At 40.1% G+C, this 15,624-nt stretch overlaps 2 protein-coding genes across 8 annotated transcripts in view; both read left to right on the top strand.

Annotated features, from left to right (window-relative positions):
- Nucleotides 1-15,624, top strand: part of LOC132113959 (protocadherin alpha-C2-like) — a 96,290-nt gene that overhangs the window by 49,191 nt on the left and 31,475 nt on the right. Inside the window, exon 1 of one of the 7 annotated variants that reach the window (XM_059522045.1) lies at nucleotides 3,634-6,123. The exons of 5 other annotated variants lie outside the window; for them this stretch is intronic. In XM_059522045.1, the coding sequence (XP_059378028.1) occupies nucleotides 3,715-6,123 (2,409 nt within the window). In that variant the 5' untranslated portion in view covers nucleotides 3,634-3,714. Of the gene's footprint in view, nucleotides 1-3,633; nucleotides 6,124-10,661; nucleotides 10,933-15,624 lie in introns of those variants that run through there. One more of the 7 variants, XM_059522053.1, reaches the window with a different exon arrangement.
- On the top strand, nucleotides 451-2,992 carry LOC132113961 (protocadherin alpha-3-like). The gene has a single exon (XM_059522054.1). The coding sequence runs from the start codon at nucleotides 602-604 to the stop codon at nucleotides 2,990-2,992; it is 2,391 nt and encodes a 796-aa protein (XP_059378037.1). The 5' UTR covers nucleotides 451-601.

Raw genomic sequence — 15,624 nt, 5'->3', positions numbered from 1 at the left:
ACAGTTTCCATTGTTGCTTTTGTTTAGAAATTTAGCTTTGCGTGTTTTTAATTGTAGCATGTCAAGTACATGAGCGTTTGTGTTTATGGACTTTTTAAATTTCAGTTCACGCTGATTAAACCATGAATAAATATTAGGTTAGTACTGAAATATAGATTATTAATTTTGAATAATTTTATTTTGAAATAATTTTATTAATTAATTGAATTATTTATAGTAAGCTCGTGCGATTTCATTAGTTTGTCCAGAGCCATTTTTGCTGATGTTCAGCAAAATGGAGACAGACTTTGTCCATTTAACTTCAAACATATTTACCCTCTCAATATATAATGGTAATTGCCATACTACCTAGGTATAACCACAAGGTGTCATCAGCGACCTGAGTAAAATTATCTGTTTTCTTTCTCTTTCTCTCTCTCTCTCTCTGCGAGACTCCTCCCCGTTTTGGGGGCAGGGCGTTTGAGCTGCAGAGGGCTTTGTTCGTGAGAAGCCACAATATAGATTTTCTGAATCGCAGTGCAGAACGTTATTTATTTTACTACAACGGTTTGCGGATGTTTTAATGTTTTTAGTTTTTCTGTGGATGTGATGCTGACGGATCATGGCGAATTCACTAAAGGAACGAAATATATTGTGGATATATATGACTGTATTTTATTTTCTTTCGAGGATATCTTCCGAGCAGATTGTGTATTCTGTGTTGGAGGAGGCCAGTCCGGGGACTACAGTAGGCAATATAGTAAAAGATTTAAACCTTAATTTGCAAGAACTGGAAAACCGTGGATTTCAGATCGCTTCTGGACCCAACAAGAGGTATTTCGATGTAAATATGAAATCGGGAATACTTCAAATTAAAGACAAAGTAGACAGAGAGGAGCTATGTGATCGTAGCTTAAAATGTTCCTTAGAATTGGAGGCCATTATTAATTCGCCATTGAACATGTACCGATTTGAAGTAAATGTATTGGATATAAACGACAATTCTCCAACATTTCACTCTTCATCGTTACAATTAAATGTATCTGAAGCGGCATTTATAGGGGAAAGGTATGCATTACCAAACGCTTTTGACGCGGATGTGGGCAGTAATTCGGTAAAGAGCTACAAACTGAGTCCAAATGAACACTTTTCTATTGACGTTCAAAGCGAAGGGGAACAGAGTGTGTCTGCTGAATTAGTGCTGCAGAAAGCTTTAGACCGAGAAAAACAGCCGGTGATCCAGCTCACACTGACCGCTGTAGACGGAGGAAAACCTCCGAGATCAGGTGCAATAAGTATCATTGTAAATATCATAGATGCAAACGACAATATTCCTGTCTTTACAAAGTCTCTTTACAAAACACGAATTCCAGAAAATGCTCCCATTGGAACTTCCGTTATCACAGTACACGCGAGTGACGCGGACGATGGACTAAATGGAGAGATTGTATATTCATTCACTAAACATGCTAATGATAAAAATATCAAGTCATTCGCAATCAATCAAGTTTCTGGTGAAATAACAGTTCATGGTAAATTAGACCACGAATCAAATAATGCTTTTGAAATACGCGTGCAAGCGAGAGATAGAGGATCGCTTCCAAGAGCAGCTCATTGTAAAGTACTGGTCGAAATAATTGACATTAACGACAATGTTCCTGAAATATCTGTAACGTCTCTTGTTAATGTTGTGAAGGAGGATTCACAAAAAGGTACAATGGTTGGTCTGATTACAGTAAAAGATGATGATTCTGGCGAAAATGGATCTGTAAAATTGAAAATAGCCGATTCCCTTCCGTTTGTATTACAGAACACTTATAAGAATAAATATTCTATGATTGTTAACGGGCCTTTAGACAGAGAGCGCGCGTCTGAGTATAACGTGACTATCACAGCTACAGATGAAGGGACTCCGCCTCTCTCTAGCACCAGTGTCATTACTATACACGTCTCTGATGTGAACGACAACGCGCCGCGCTTTCCAGAGCCCGTCATTAATGTTTATGTGAAAGAGAACAGTCAGATTGGAGCTGTTATTCACACAGTATCTGCTTTTGATCCTGATGTAGGTGATAATGCCCGAGTAACATATTCTTTAGTAGAAAGCTCGAAAAGCGGCCCGGTATCATCCATGATCAACATAAACTCTGACAGTGGAGGTATACACAGTTTACATTCGTTTAACTATGAAGAGATAAAGACATTTGAGTTTAAAGTTAAGGCCACAGACTCTGGTGTTCCTCCGCTCAGCAGTAACGTGACAGTAAATGTTTTTATCCTGGATGAGAATGACAACAGTCCCGGGATTCTCGCGCCCTATTCCGAGCTCGGTTCCGTTAACACAGAGAACATTCCCTATTCTGCTGATGCGGGCTACTTTGTGGCCAAGATCAGGGCTGTAGATGCAGATTCTGGTTACAATGCGCTGCTGTCTTACCACATCTCTGAACCCAAAGGAAACAATCTGTTCCGAGTCGGAACCAGCAGCGGGGAGATCAGGACTAAGAGGAGAATGAGTGACAATGACCTGAAAACTCACCCGCTGGTCATTTTGGTTTGTGATAACGGAGAGCCCTCACTGTCAGCGACTGTGTCTATCGATGTTGTGGTTGTTGAAAGCGCAGGTGACGTCAAGACCACATTCAGACATGCGCCAATAAAGGAGGAGAGTTTCTCGGATTTAAATCTGTATTTGCTGATCGCCATTGTGTGCGTGTCCGTCATCTTTTTACTGAGTCTCATCGGTTTGATGGCTGTAAAATGCCACAGGACAGACATGAGTTTGGGCAGGTACAGCACCCCGATGATCACCACTCATCCTGACGGGAGCTGGTCTTACTCCAAATCTGCTCAGCAGTATGACGTGTGTTTTAGCTCGGACACACTGAAGAGTGACGTAGTGGTTTTTCCTGCGCCATTTCCGCCTGCAGATGCAGAACTGATCAGTATTAATGGAGGAGACACTTTTACCAGAACACAAACACTTCCTAATAAAGAGAAGGTAAGAATGTAAAAATGTAGCTGCGATGATTTTCTTTTTCTTTTTTCCCCTTTTTTGTTTATTCATTAATTTATTTGTGGGTTTTTTTTTTTTTTTTTGCCGCTGCTGTCTTTTGCTTTCCATGGTGCTGAAACTCTTGACTTTTATCGGTCATGCGTGGCTTTGAGGACCATCTAGGTATTTCAACTGTTTTCAGTCCTCTTTTTCATCTTCAACTCCCTGTTCTTCTTCCTAATGTTTTTTTTTTTTTTGTCTTGGTGGATTTTTAAATAACAGAAAAAATAAATAAATAAATAATACATTTAGATAAATAAATAATAAAGTTCCCAGAGTTAAATGCTTAAGATATATTTTTAAAACTTGTTTACTGGTAAAACACAACATTTTTAGTAAATCTGTCTACAACACTGTTGAATATCAAGTTTCCTTTTAAACTGATATTTATTTATTATTATTTGCCTTTTCTGGAAAAGTCTGCCTTAATCATACAACGTTTACCGCGCACATTCATCAGTTTATATACATGATTTGAGTTGTATATTATTTCTGCTCTTCCACTAGAGGTCATCATCAGTCCATGGTTAATCTATTTACATTTGTGTTCGCGTGTCTCCGCCTTGTTTTTCGCAGAGGGTGTTGCGTCAATGGCTTTGTTCGGAAAATGCTACAGCTCTTAGCCTCCTCTCTGCTTTAGTGGATAAAAGACGAAACTAGAATGAAATGCTGATATCTTGATGAATTTTCCGTTTAAAAACAAAGACAATATGGCAATAGCTTTGGTTCATTATTGTCTTCCAGCGATTCCTTTATATATGTTGTTTTTCTTTGGGAGTATCGCCGACGGGCAGGTTGTGTATTCAGTGTCGGAGGAGGCAAACCCGGGAACAACAGTAAGCAACCTTGCAAAGGATTTAAACCTGAATTTACAGGATTTACATAATCGAGGATTTCAACTAGTATCTGGAACAAATACGAGGTATTTCGATTTAAATACAAAAACTGGAATTCTTCATATTAAAGACAGAATCGATAGAGACGAACTGTGCGGACGAAGCTTGAAATGCTGTCTCCCTTTGGAAGCTATTATCAATGTGCCATTAAACGTTTACCGTTTTGAAGTAAACATTATAGATATAAATGATAATACACCTACATTTCGCTCTCCTGTGAAATATTTTAACATATCAGAGTCGGCATTTCCAGGGGAAAGATTTCCATTGCCGAATGCGTTTGACGCGGATGTGGGCAGTAATTCGGTAAAGAGCTACAAACTGAGTGCGAATGAACACTTTTCTCTGGATGTTCAGAGCGGAGGAGAACAGAGTGTGTCTGCTGAATTAGTGCTGCAGAAAGCTTTAGACCGAGAAAAACAACCAGAGATCCAGCTCACAGTGACCGCTGTAGACGGAGGAAAACCTCCAAGGTCAGGGACAATAAATCTAATTGTTAATATTGAGGATGTGAATGATAATATTCCAGTTTTCAGTAAACCTCTATTGAAAGCTCGAGTCGTAGAAAACGCACCGCTTGGCACCTCCGTAATTCAAGTTCACGCCAGTGATCCAGATGAAGGACTAAACGGTGAAATCGCGTATTCATTAGTGAGACAAGATAGCGATAGTAATGTAGATGCATTCTCGATAGATTCTGAAACCGGTCTTATAACAGTTAAAGGCACTGTAGACTATGAAAGAGGCGCTGCTGTTGAAATTAGAGTACAAGCTAAAGACAGGGGCCTTAAACCACGAGCCGCATACTGCAAAGTGTTGGTGGAGATAATGGACATAAATGACAATACACCAGAAATTTCTGTTACCTCTTTAGTAAATACTGTTAAGGAGGACGCAGCTAATGGTACAGTGGTTAGTATGATAACTGTACTGGATAATGATGCGGGAAAGAATGGTGAAATTCATCTTAAGGTTCGCGATATGTTGCCATTCAAAGTTCAGAACTCGTACAATAAGTATTATACTTTAGTTGTTAACGGGCCTTTAGACAAAGAGCAGGCGTCTGAGTATAACGTGACTATCACAGCTACAGATGAAGGGACTCCGCCTCTCTCTAGCACCAGTGTCATTACTATACACGTTTCTGATGTGAACGACAACGCGCCGCGCTTTCCAGAGCCCGTCATTAATGTTTATGTGAAAGAGAACAGTCAGACTGGAGCTGTTATTCATACAGTTTCTGCTTTTGATCCTGATGTAGGTGATAATGCCCGATTAACATATTCTTTACTAGAAAGCTCGAAAAGCGGTCCGGTAACATCCATGCTCAACATAAACTCTGATAGTGGAGATATACACAGTTTACAGTCGTTTAACTATGAAGAGACAAAGACATTTGAGTTTAAAGTTCAGGCCACAGACTCTGGTGTTCCTCCGCTCAGCAGTAACGTGACAGTAAATGTTTTTATCCTGGATGAGAATGACAACAGTCCCGGGATTCTCGCGCCCTATTCCGAGCTCGGTTCCGTTAACACAGAGAACATTCCCTATTCTGCTGATGCGGGCTACTTTGTGGCCAAGATCAGGGCTGTAGATGCAGATTCTGGTTACAATGCGCTGCTGTCTTACCACATCTCTGAACCCAAAGGAAACAATCTGTTCCGAGTCGGAACCAGCAGCGGGGAGATCAGGACTAAGAGGAGAATGAGTGACAATGACCTGAAAACTCACCCGCTGGTCATTTTGGTTTGTGATAACGGAGAGAACTCACTGTCAGTGACTGTGTCTATCGATGTTGTGGTTGTTGAAAGCGCAGGTGACGTCAAGACCACATTCAGACATTCGCCGATAAAGGAGGAGAGTGTCTCGGATTTAAATCTGTATCTGCTGATCGCCATTGTGTGCGTGTCCGTCATCTTTTTACTGAGTCTCATCGGTTTGATGGCTGTAAAATGCCACAGGACAGACAGGAGTTTGGGCAGGTACAGCACCCCGATGATCACCACTCATCCTGACGGGAGCTGGTCTTACTCCAAATCTGCTCAGCAGTATGACGTGTGTTTTAGCTCGGACACACTGAAGAGTGACGTAGTGGTTTTTCCTGCGCCATTTCCGCCTGCAGATGCAGAACTGATCAGTATTAATGGAGGAGACACTTTTACCAGAACACAAACACTTCCTAACAAAGAGAAGGTAAGATAACTTAATACAGTATTTATTTTACTGGTAAATTAAGTCTTTTGATTTCGAGCTACATATCTAATCGACATCCTCTGTGTTGTCTTGGTTATTTGATATTTCGTTTATGGTTACTAAATATTGTAGTTTTTAGTTTAGAGTGCACATTAAACACGATAGACATGGTAAACATTGCATTGCTCCATATTTGTTTATCGTTGGTGTAATTGGATCTCTTCGTGGTGCTGAACACTTTGCATCCAAACTCATTGGTAACAGTTATTTTTCCCGTCGTATTACACATGTAATGCGTTTTTATCTTAGAAATTAAGATTTTATATTATTATGCAATACAGACAATCAATCAATCAATCAATTTTTTTTTGTACAAGGTGATACATTTAGCTGAATGCAGAGCAAACTTCTTTAAAGCTCAATTTGTGTCTCTTTGTGCTCTTTAAGCAAATATATTTCAGATATATTACATATTTTGTTTATTTGCCATTCAATTGAAATAAAAATTAAAAAATATATATATATAAAATGGTTTTATTCTGGTTAGCTAGTTATATATTTGGTTGGTTAAAAACGTTTTGCTTTCTTGGTGAATTTTCTATTTTATCCGCGCGATGTCAGCATCTGCCTGTTGTTTGAGCGTTCCTGACAAGATGAGGCTCCTCCTATTTTTCTTTTTGTATCTTCCTGGATAAGGGCTTTGTTAGTCATACGCCATTGTTCTCGGACGCAGTCCACTCGCTGATTTTGCAAAAAAGGGTTTACAGACATGCGGGAGAGTTTCTGTGATTTAGCATACACGGAAATGGTTTGGTAAAATGGCTTTAAAAGAGGGGCATATTTTGAACGTGTGGATATTTTTTTGTATCTTTCTTCTATTTGGGATTTTTGCAGATGGACAGATTGTGTATTCTATAACGGAGGAGGCAAATCCAGGCACGACAGTTGGAAATATAGCTAAGGATTTTAACTTGAATTTACAGGACATCGAAAGACGTGGATTTCATATCGTGTCGGAGACCAACAGAAGGTATTTCGATTTGAATTTAAAGACTGGTGTTCTTCACGTTAAGGAGAGAATAGACCGAGAGGATCTATGTGAACAGAATTCAAAGTGTTCTTTACCTCTTGAAGCAATTGTTAACGCTCCTATGAATATGTATAGATTTGAGGTAAACGTACTAGACATTAATGATAATCCACCAGTATTTCTTACCTCAAAGACAACACTAAATATTTCAGAGTTAGCTTTTCCAGGGGAGCAGTTCGCTCTGCCGAGCGCGTTTGATGCGGATGTGGGCAGTAATTCGGTAAAGAGCTACAAACTGAGTGCGAATGAACACTTCTCTCTGGATGTTCAGAGCGGAGGAGAGCAGAGTGTGTCTGCTGAATTAGTGCTGCAGAAAGCTTTAGATCGAGAAAAACAGCCATTAATTCAGCTCAAGCTCATCGCTGTAGATGGAGGAAAACCTCCAAGATCAGGAACAATGCAGATAGTCGTAAATGTGGATGACGTCAACGATAACATTCCTGTTTTCAGTCAATCATTGTATAAAGCGCGTGTAAATGAAAACTCGCCACCTGGTACTTCTGTTGTTACAATTCAGGCCAGCGACCCAGATGAGGGTGTAAATGGTCAGATTGTTTATACTTTAGTTAACCACGGCAATGATAAAAATGTAGAATCGTTTTCAATAAATCCTGAAACTGGAGAGATTACTGTGAAAGGTGACGTAGATTACGAAAGAAAAAATGCTGTGGAGCTCCGCGTGCAGGCAAAAGATAAAGGGCAGAAGCCTAGAGCTGCTCTTTGTAAAGTGCTTCTGGAAATTGTTGACATTAACGATAATATTCCAAAAATCTCTGTAACATCTTTGGTTAATAATGTCAAAGAAGATGCTCCGATTGACACAATGGTTGGTATGATAACCGTCACTGATAATGATGCTGGTAAAAACGGACAGGTAACGTTAAAAATAAAGGGCTCTGCTCCTTTTAAACTTCACAACTCGTACAAAAATTATTATACTTTTGTTGTTAATGGGCCTTTAGACAGAGAGCGCGCGTCTGAGTATAACGTGACTATCACAGCTACAGATGAAGGGACTCCGCCTCTCTCTAGCACAAGTGTCATTACTATACACGTTTCTGATGTGAATGATAACGCGCCGCGCTTTCCAGAGCCCGTCATTAATGTTTATGTGAAAGAGAACAGTCAGATTGGAGCTGTTATTCACACAGTATCTGCTTTTGATCCTGATGTAGGTGATAATGCCCGAGTAACATATTATTTACTAGAAAGCTCGAAAAGCGGTCCGGTAACATCCATGATCAACATAAACTCTGACAGTGGAGATATACACAGTTTACAGTCGTTTAACTATGAGGAGATAAAAACGTTTGAGTTTAAAGTTCAGGCCACAGACTCTGGTGTTCCTCCGCTCAGCAGTAACGTGACTGTAAATGTTTTTATCCTGGATGAGAATGACAACAGTCCCGGGATTCTCGCGCCCTATTCCGAGCTCGGTTCCGTTAACACAGAGAACATTCCCTATTCTGCTGATGCGGGCTACTTTGTGGCCAAGATCAGGGCTGTAGATGCAGATTCTGGTTACAATGCGCTGCTGTCTTACCACATCTCTGAACCCAAAGGAAACAATCTGTTCCGAGTCGGAACCAGCAGCGGGGAGATCAGGACTAAGAGGAGAATGAGTGACAATGACCTGAAAACTCACCCGCTGGTCATTTTGGTTTGTGATAACGGAGAGCCCTCACTGTCAGCGACTGTGTCTATCGATGTTGTGGTTGTTGAAAGCGCAGGTGACGTCAAGACCACATTCAGACATGCGCCGATAAAGGAGGAGAGTTTCTCGTATTTAAATCTGTATTTGCTGATCGCCATTGTGTGTGTGTCCGTCATCTTTTTACTGAGTCTCATCAGTTTGATGGCTGTAAAATGCCACAGGACAGACAGGAGTTTGGGCAGGTACAGCACCCCGATGATCACCACTCATCCTGACGGGAGCTGGTCTTACTCCAAATCTGCTCAGCAGTATGACGTGTGTTTTAGCTCGGACACACTGAAGAGTGACGTAGTAGTTTTCCCTGCGCAACTTCCGCCTGCAGATGCAGAACTGATCAGTATTAATGGAGGAGACACTTTTACCAGAACACAAACACTTCCTAATAAAGAAAAGGTAAGAGATTTTTCATTACACGTGAGGAAAACGCTTTAGTTAGAGCTTCTGTTTCTACTTTGAATTGTTTGTGTTGTATATTGCTTATTCAAATTTATACAACGTTTGAGGGGAAATAAGAATCCTTTTTACGTTATTTATCCTTAAATAATCTACTTTGGTTGCACGGAGATTTAAAGTGTAGTTTTTTCATCTTTTTCACTAACGCACTCTGTCCGTGGTGCTGAAAACGCAAATGTTCATATGTTCTTTTAGGGCATTAGTGAGTGGATGAAAAGTTTTATTAATTACATCAGAATTGAATAATACAATTATTATTATTATTATTATTATTATTATTATTATATTATTTAAGGTTGAAATGTGTGATTACTAGTCTTTTTGAGAGCAGCGCTGCTTTGTTTACAGAAGTGGTCTCATTAAAATGCATGTTAGTAGTATGCCATATACAAACATAAATTCGTGCTATTGACACTCAGAAATTGAATTTGGCTTGCAAATTATACACACGTGTTTGACGTGCATACAATAAGCAATTTTCTAGTGCAAATGATAAGCATCTGCTCCACAACCCTGATCCTACACACTGCATATCATATGCAAGTCAAAGTCAAGTTCTGCATATAAATAGTACGCCAAATCAAAACCAGCACATGCTAATGATACGCACTTTCATGGGATCGGATTGTACCGTGGAAATAGCCCTATTTCAACTCTTCCATTAGCAGAACGAGACAGTGGATTTGCGATATTGTTTAGTGTGTCTTTTGTTTTTGTTGAGGCCAAATTGGGCCAAAATTGTGCTGGTAATCTTAACTGTAAAACGGAATACAAACGAATGTGCATTCTTAAAATCTCAACACCTCAAAAATATAGTAGCCTAGGATTGTTTATGGAGCAGATAAAATGCCTATATAATGTATCGTTTTGAATCATACTTTTCTTAAAAAAATATGTAAAGGATGAATTATTAGGTTTATCATTTTATAAAACCTTATAAAGTCGGGCCTTCTTATTGTGTCTTGTACCATTTTTTTTTTGTCAGTTAAATAGCCTTGTTAAGTGAGTGCGTTCAATGCCACTGTTAAAATTAGATAGCCAGTCTGATGTGGACACATACTCCGTTCTAGGTATTATCAAATGTATTTTAATATTATGCTCTTATAACCGAAAGATTAAACAGCAAAATACTTTATTTAGAAACAGTTTAGATTGCAGCTGTCCGCACGATGTCACTAGCCTTCCATTTTTACAGGACAATCTTCTTGACTCCACTAAGCTCCGCCTCATTTTTTAGCTTCCCGAGCAGAGAGGCTTTGTTCAGAATTCGCCATTGTGTCTAGAAGCTGCTGCAGCGCGCAGTTTCCTGTGAATATTTCCTGGGTGACTATGCTATCGAATTTGTATCACTTTGGCATATCCAGAAGGTTTAGAGAAAATGGCGTCCAAAGATCAATCAAGATTTCGGGTTGGGATTTCTGTGTGCTTTCTGTGTTGGCTTTGGAATAAAGCGGGCGGACAACTGGTGTATTCGGTGACGGAGGAAGCAAACCCAGGCACTACAGTTGGGAATTTGGTGAAGGATTTTAATCTGAATATTCAGGATCTTGAGGTACGAGGGTTTGATATTGTTCCGGGACCGAACAAGAGGTATTTTGATTTTAATACTAAAACTGGAATTCTCCATGTCAGAGAGAGAATTGATCGAGAAGAGATTTGCGAGCAGAATATTAAATGTTCTCTGCCTTTAGAAGCCATGATTAGCTCCCCATTGAATATTTACCGATTTGAGATAAATGTTTTTGACATTAATGATAATGCACCAGCATTTCGGACATCAATAACAAATTTGAATGTCAGCGAATCAGCTATTCCAGGGGAGAGATTTCCATTACCCAGCCCATTTGACGCGGATGTGGGCAGTAATTCAGTAAAGAACTACAAGCTGAGTTCAAATGAACACTTTTCTCTGGATGTACAGGGCGGTGGAGATCAGAGTGTGTCCGCAGAGTTAGTGCTGCAGAAAGCTTTAGACCGAGAGAAACAGTCTGTTATCCAGCTCACACTGACTGCTGTAGACGGAGGAAAACCTCCCAAATCTGGTACAACAGAGATTATAGTTAACGTTGTGGATGTTAATGATAATATTCCTGTTTTCAGTAAGTCTTTGTATAAATCCAAAGTAACTGAAAATGCAGCACGTGGTACTCACGTGATAACTGTTCAAGCAATTGATTTAGACGAGGGTGTGAACGGTGAAATCATTTATTCGATAGTCAATCATAACAATGACAAAAATGTTGATGCCTTTTCGATAAACTCAGAAACAGGTGAAATTACTGTAAAAAAAGATGTGGATTACGAGCAGAAAAATGCAATTGAACTCAGAGTACAAGCAAAAGACCGAGGTTATAACCCGAAAGCAGCACACTGTAAAGTATTGGTCGAGGTAATGGATGTCAATGACAACATTCCGGGGATATCTGTGACGTCTTTAGTGAGCATTGTTAAAGAAGATGCTGCGACTGACACAATGGTCGGAATGATAACTGTAGCTGATGATGATGCTGGTAAAAACGGACAGGTAACGTTAAAAATAAAGGGCTCTGCTCCTTTTAAAGTTCAGAACTCGTACAAGAATTATTATACCTTAGTTGTTAATGGGCCTTTAGACAGAGAGCGCGCGTCTGAGTATAACGTGACTATCACAGCTACAGATGAAGGGACTCCGCCTCTCTCTAGCACCAGTGTCATTACTATACACGTTTCTGATGTGAATGACAACGCGCCGCGCTTTCCAGAGCCCGTCATTAATGTTTATGTGAAAGAGAACAGTCAGATTGGAGCTGTTATTCATACAGTTTCTGCTTTTGATCCTGATGTAGGTGATAATGCCCAAATAACATATTCTTTACTAGAAAGCTCGAAAAGCGGTCCGGTATCATCCATGATCAACATAATCTCTGAGAGTGGAGATATACACAGTTTACAGTCGTTTAACTATGAGGAGATAAAAACGTTTGCGTTCAAAGTTCAGGCCACAGACTCTGGTGTTCCTCCGCTCAGCAGTAACGTGACTGTAAATGTTTTTATCCTGGATGAGAATGACAACAGTCCCGGGATTCTCGCGCCCTATTCCGAGCTCGGTTCCGTTAACACAGAGAACATTCCCTATTCTGCTGATGCGGGCTACTTTGTGGCCAAGATCAGGGCTGTAGATGCAGATTCTGGTTACAATGCGCTGCTGTCTTACCACATCTCTGAACCCAAAGGAAACAATCTGTTCCGAGTCGGAACCAGCAGCGGGGAGATCAGGACTAAGAGGAGAATGAGTGACAATGACCTGAAAACTCACCCGCTGGTCATTTTGGTTTGTGATAACGGAGAGAACTCACTGTCAGTGACTGTGTCTATCGATGTTGTGGTTGTTGAAAGCGCAGGTGACGTCAAGACCACATTCAGACATGCGCCGATAAAGGAGGAGAGTGTCTCGGATTTAAATCTGTATCTGCTGATCGCCATTGTGTGCGTGTCCGTCATCTTTTTACTGAGTCTCATCAGTTTGATGGCTGTAAAATGCCACAGGACAGACAGAAGTTTGGGCAGGTACAGCACCCCGATGATCACCACTCATCCTGACGGGAGCTGGTCTTACTCCAAATCTGCTCAGCAGTATGACGTGTGTTTTAGTTCTGACACACTGAAGAGTGACGTAGTGGTTTTCCCTGCGCAATTTCCGCCTGCAGAAGCAGAACTGATCAGTATTAATGGAGGAGACACTTTTACCAGAACACAAACACTTCCTAATAAAGAGAAGGTAAGACATAACATATAAAGCATTTTTGAAAAATGTGTTTAATATTAATTTGTCAGATACAATTTGCATATGTGTAAAACGTAAAAAGCTTATATATATATATATATATATATATATATATATATATATATATATATATATATATATATATATATATATATATATATATATATATATATATATATATATATATACTGTATAATTCTAAAATGTATAGATATTAAGAATAAAAAAACTATAATTAAACTGATACTATCATTATACTTGTTTCTTTGAAGCCACTTGATGTCAGTATAGAAGTGTTTTGCAATCTTTGTGCGCGCCCACGTTGGCTCCTCCTCACTCGTCTTTCAGTGCGCACTCATGCGATTTACTCTGTTTCGTCTTTGTGACTGTATGCACCGAAACAACATAGCATATAGGTCAATATAACCAACATATGGAAACTATTTTATTGATATTTTTTTCGCGGTTATTGGTGGAGTTTACAAAATAGATGCGTAATGGCTCAGGAAATTATTCTTGACGGGACCGTTGTGTGTCTGGTTGTGCTGCGCTTGCTGTCTATAGCTTCAGCCCAGATCGCATATTCCATTTCAGAAGAGGTGAACACGGGGACGTTTGTTGGAAATATCGCAAAGGATCTTAATTTGAATGTTCAAGAACTGGAATCACGTGGATTTCATACCACCGCAGTTTTGGGAAGAAAATATTTTGAGGTTAATTTGAAAACTGGTATTCTGTTCGTCAGCGAAAGGATCGACAGGGAGACATTTTGTCCCGCCTCACCGCAATGTTCAGTGAATTTAGAAGCCATTGTTAATAATCCGTTAAACCTGTTTCGCATTGAGATAAATGTTTTAGATATTAATGACAATGCTCCGTCGTTTCGTGTTAGGTCTAAACACTTTAACATATCAGAGAATGCCTTTGTTGGAGACCGATTTCAGTTGCCGAGAGCATCGGACCCTGATGTTGGAGCGAACTCGGTAAAGAGCTATAAGCTGAGTCCAAACGAGCACTTCTCCCTGGATGTACAAAGCGGAGGAGAGCAGAGTGTGTCGGCTGAGTTAGTGCTGCATAAAGCTTTAGATCGAGAAAGACAGCCTGTGATCCAGCTCACATTGACTGCTGTAGATGGAGGAAAACCTCCCAAATCAGGTACAATGCAGATAGTCATAAATGTGCAAGATGTGAATGATAACGCACCCGTGTTTGGCAAAGCTCTTTACAAAGTGCGTCTTGTTGAAAATGCATCAGTGGGAACATTAGTTATAAATCTGAGTGCCACTGATTTAGATGAAGGTGTAAATAGTGAAATTATTTATTCTTTAGTTCACCAAGACAGCGATGACCAAACAAACAGCGTTTTTAAAATTGATTCTTCTACCGGAGTGATTTCAGTACAGGGCATTGTGGATTTCGAGCAACACAATGCTTATGAGATTCATGCTCAGGCTAAAGACAAAGGTTCCAGTCCGCGATCCGCTCACTGTAAAATATTAGTAGAGGTGTTAGATATAAACGACAACGAGCCAGAAATATCATTAACGTCGCAAATAAACACAGTAAGCGAGGATGCTAAAAAAGAAACAACGGTTGCTTTGATAACGATATCGGACAAAGACGCGGGAAAGAATGGGAATACGCATGGGCAAGTGGTAGGTGATGTTCCTTTTAAATTACAGTCGTCGTATAAGAATTATTATTCTCTTGTAGTGGATGGGCCATTGGATAGAGAGCGTGTAGATCGATATAATGTCACAATCATAGCATCAGATGAAGGGACCCCACCTCTTTCTGCCACTCGTGTTTTTACAGTGTATGTCTCTGATGTTAATGACAATCCGCCACGTTTCCCAAATCCTGTCATAAATATCTTTGTAAAAGAAAATGGCCGCAAAGCCCAAATCCTTTACACTATGTCAGCGGTTGATCCAGATGTAGATAAAAATTCCAAAATAACATATGGATTATTACCACTTCATAAATCTGGAAATACATATTCTGTTGTAAGTATAAACCCTGATAGTGGAGATATACACAGTTTACAGTCGTTTAACTATGAGGAGATAAAAACGTTTGAGTTTAAAGTTCAGGCCACAGACTCTGGTGTTCCTCCGCTCAGCAGTAACGTGACAGTAAATGTTTTTATCCTGGATGAGAATGACAACAGTCCCGGGATTCTCGCGCCCTATTCCGAGCTCGGTTCCGTTAACACAGAGAACATTCCCTATTCTGCTGATGCGGGCTACTTTGTGGCCAAGATCAGGGCTGTAGATGCAGATTCTGGTTACAATGCGCTGCTGTCTTACCACATCTCTGAACCCAAAGGAAACAATCTGTTCCGAGTCGGAACCAGCAGCGGGGAGATCAGGACTAAGAGGAGAATGAGTGACAATGACCTGAAAACTCACCCGCTGGTCATTTTGGTTTGTGATAACGGAGAGCCCTCACTGTCAGCGACTGTGTCTATCGATGTTGTGG

Source organism: Carassius carassius, chromosome 33 (assembly GCF_963082965.1).
Source record: "Carassius carassius chromosome 33, fCarCar2.1, whole genome shotgun sequence".
NCBI classification, from domain to species: domain Eukaryota; kingdom Metazoa; phylum Chordata; class Actinopteri; order Cypriniformes; family Cyprinidae; genus Carassius; species Carassius carassius.
The sequence above is the reverse complement of the archived record's forward strand: the minus strand, read 5'-3'. Positions and strand labels throughout refer to the sequence as shown.

Coding starts and splice junctions, on each gene's coding strand:
- LOC132113961 (XM_059522054.1), top strand. CDS start 602: ATGGCGAATTCACTAAAGGAACGAAATATATTGTGGATATATATGACT.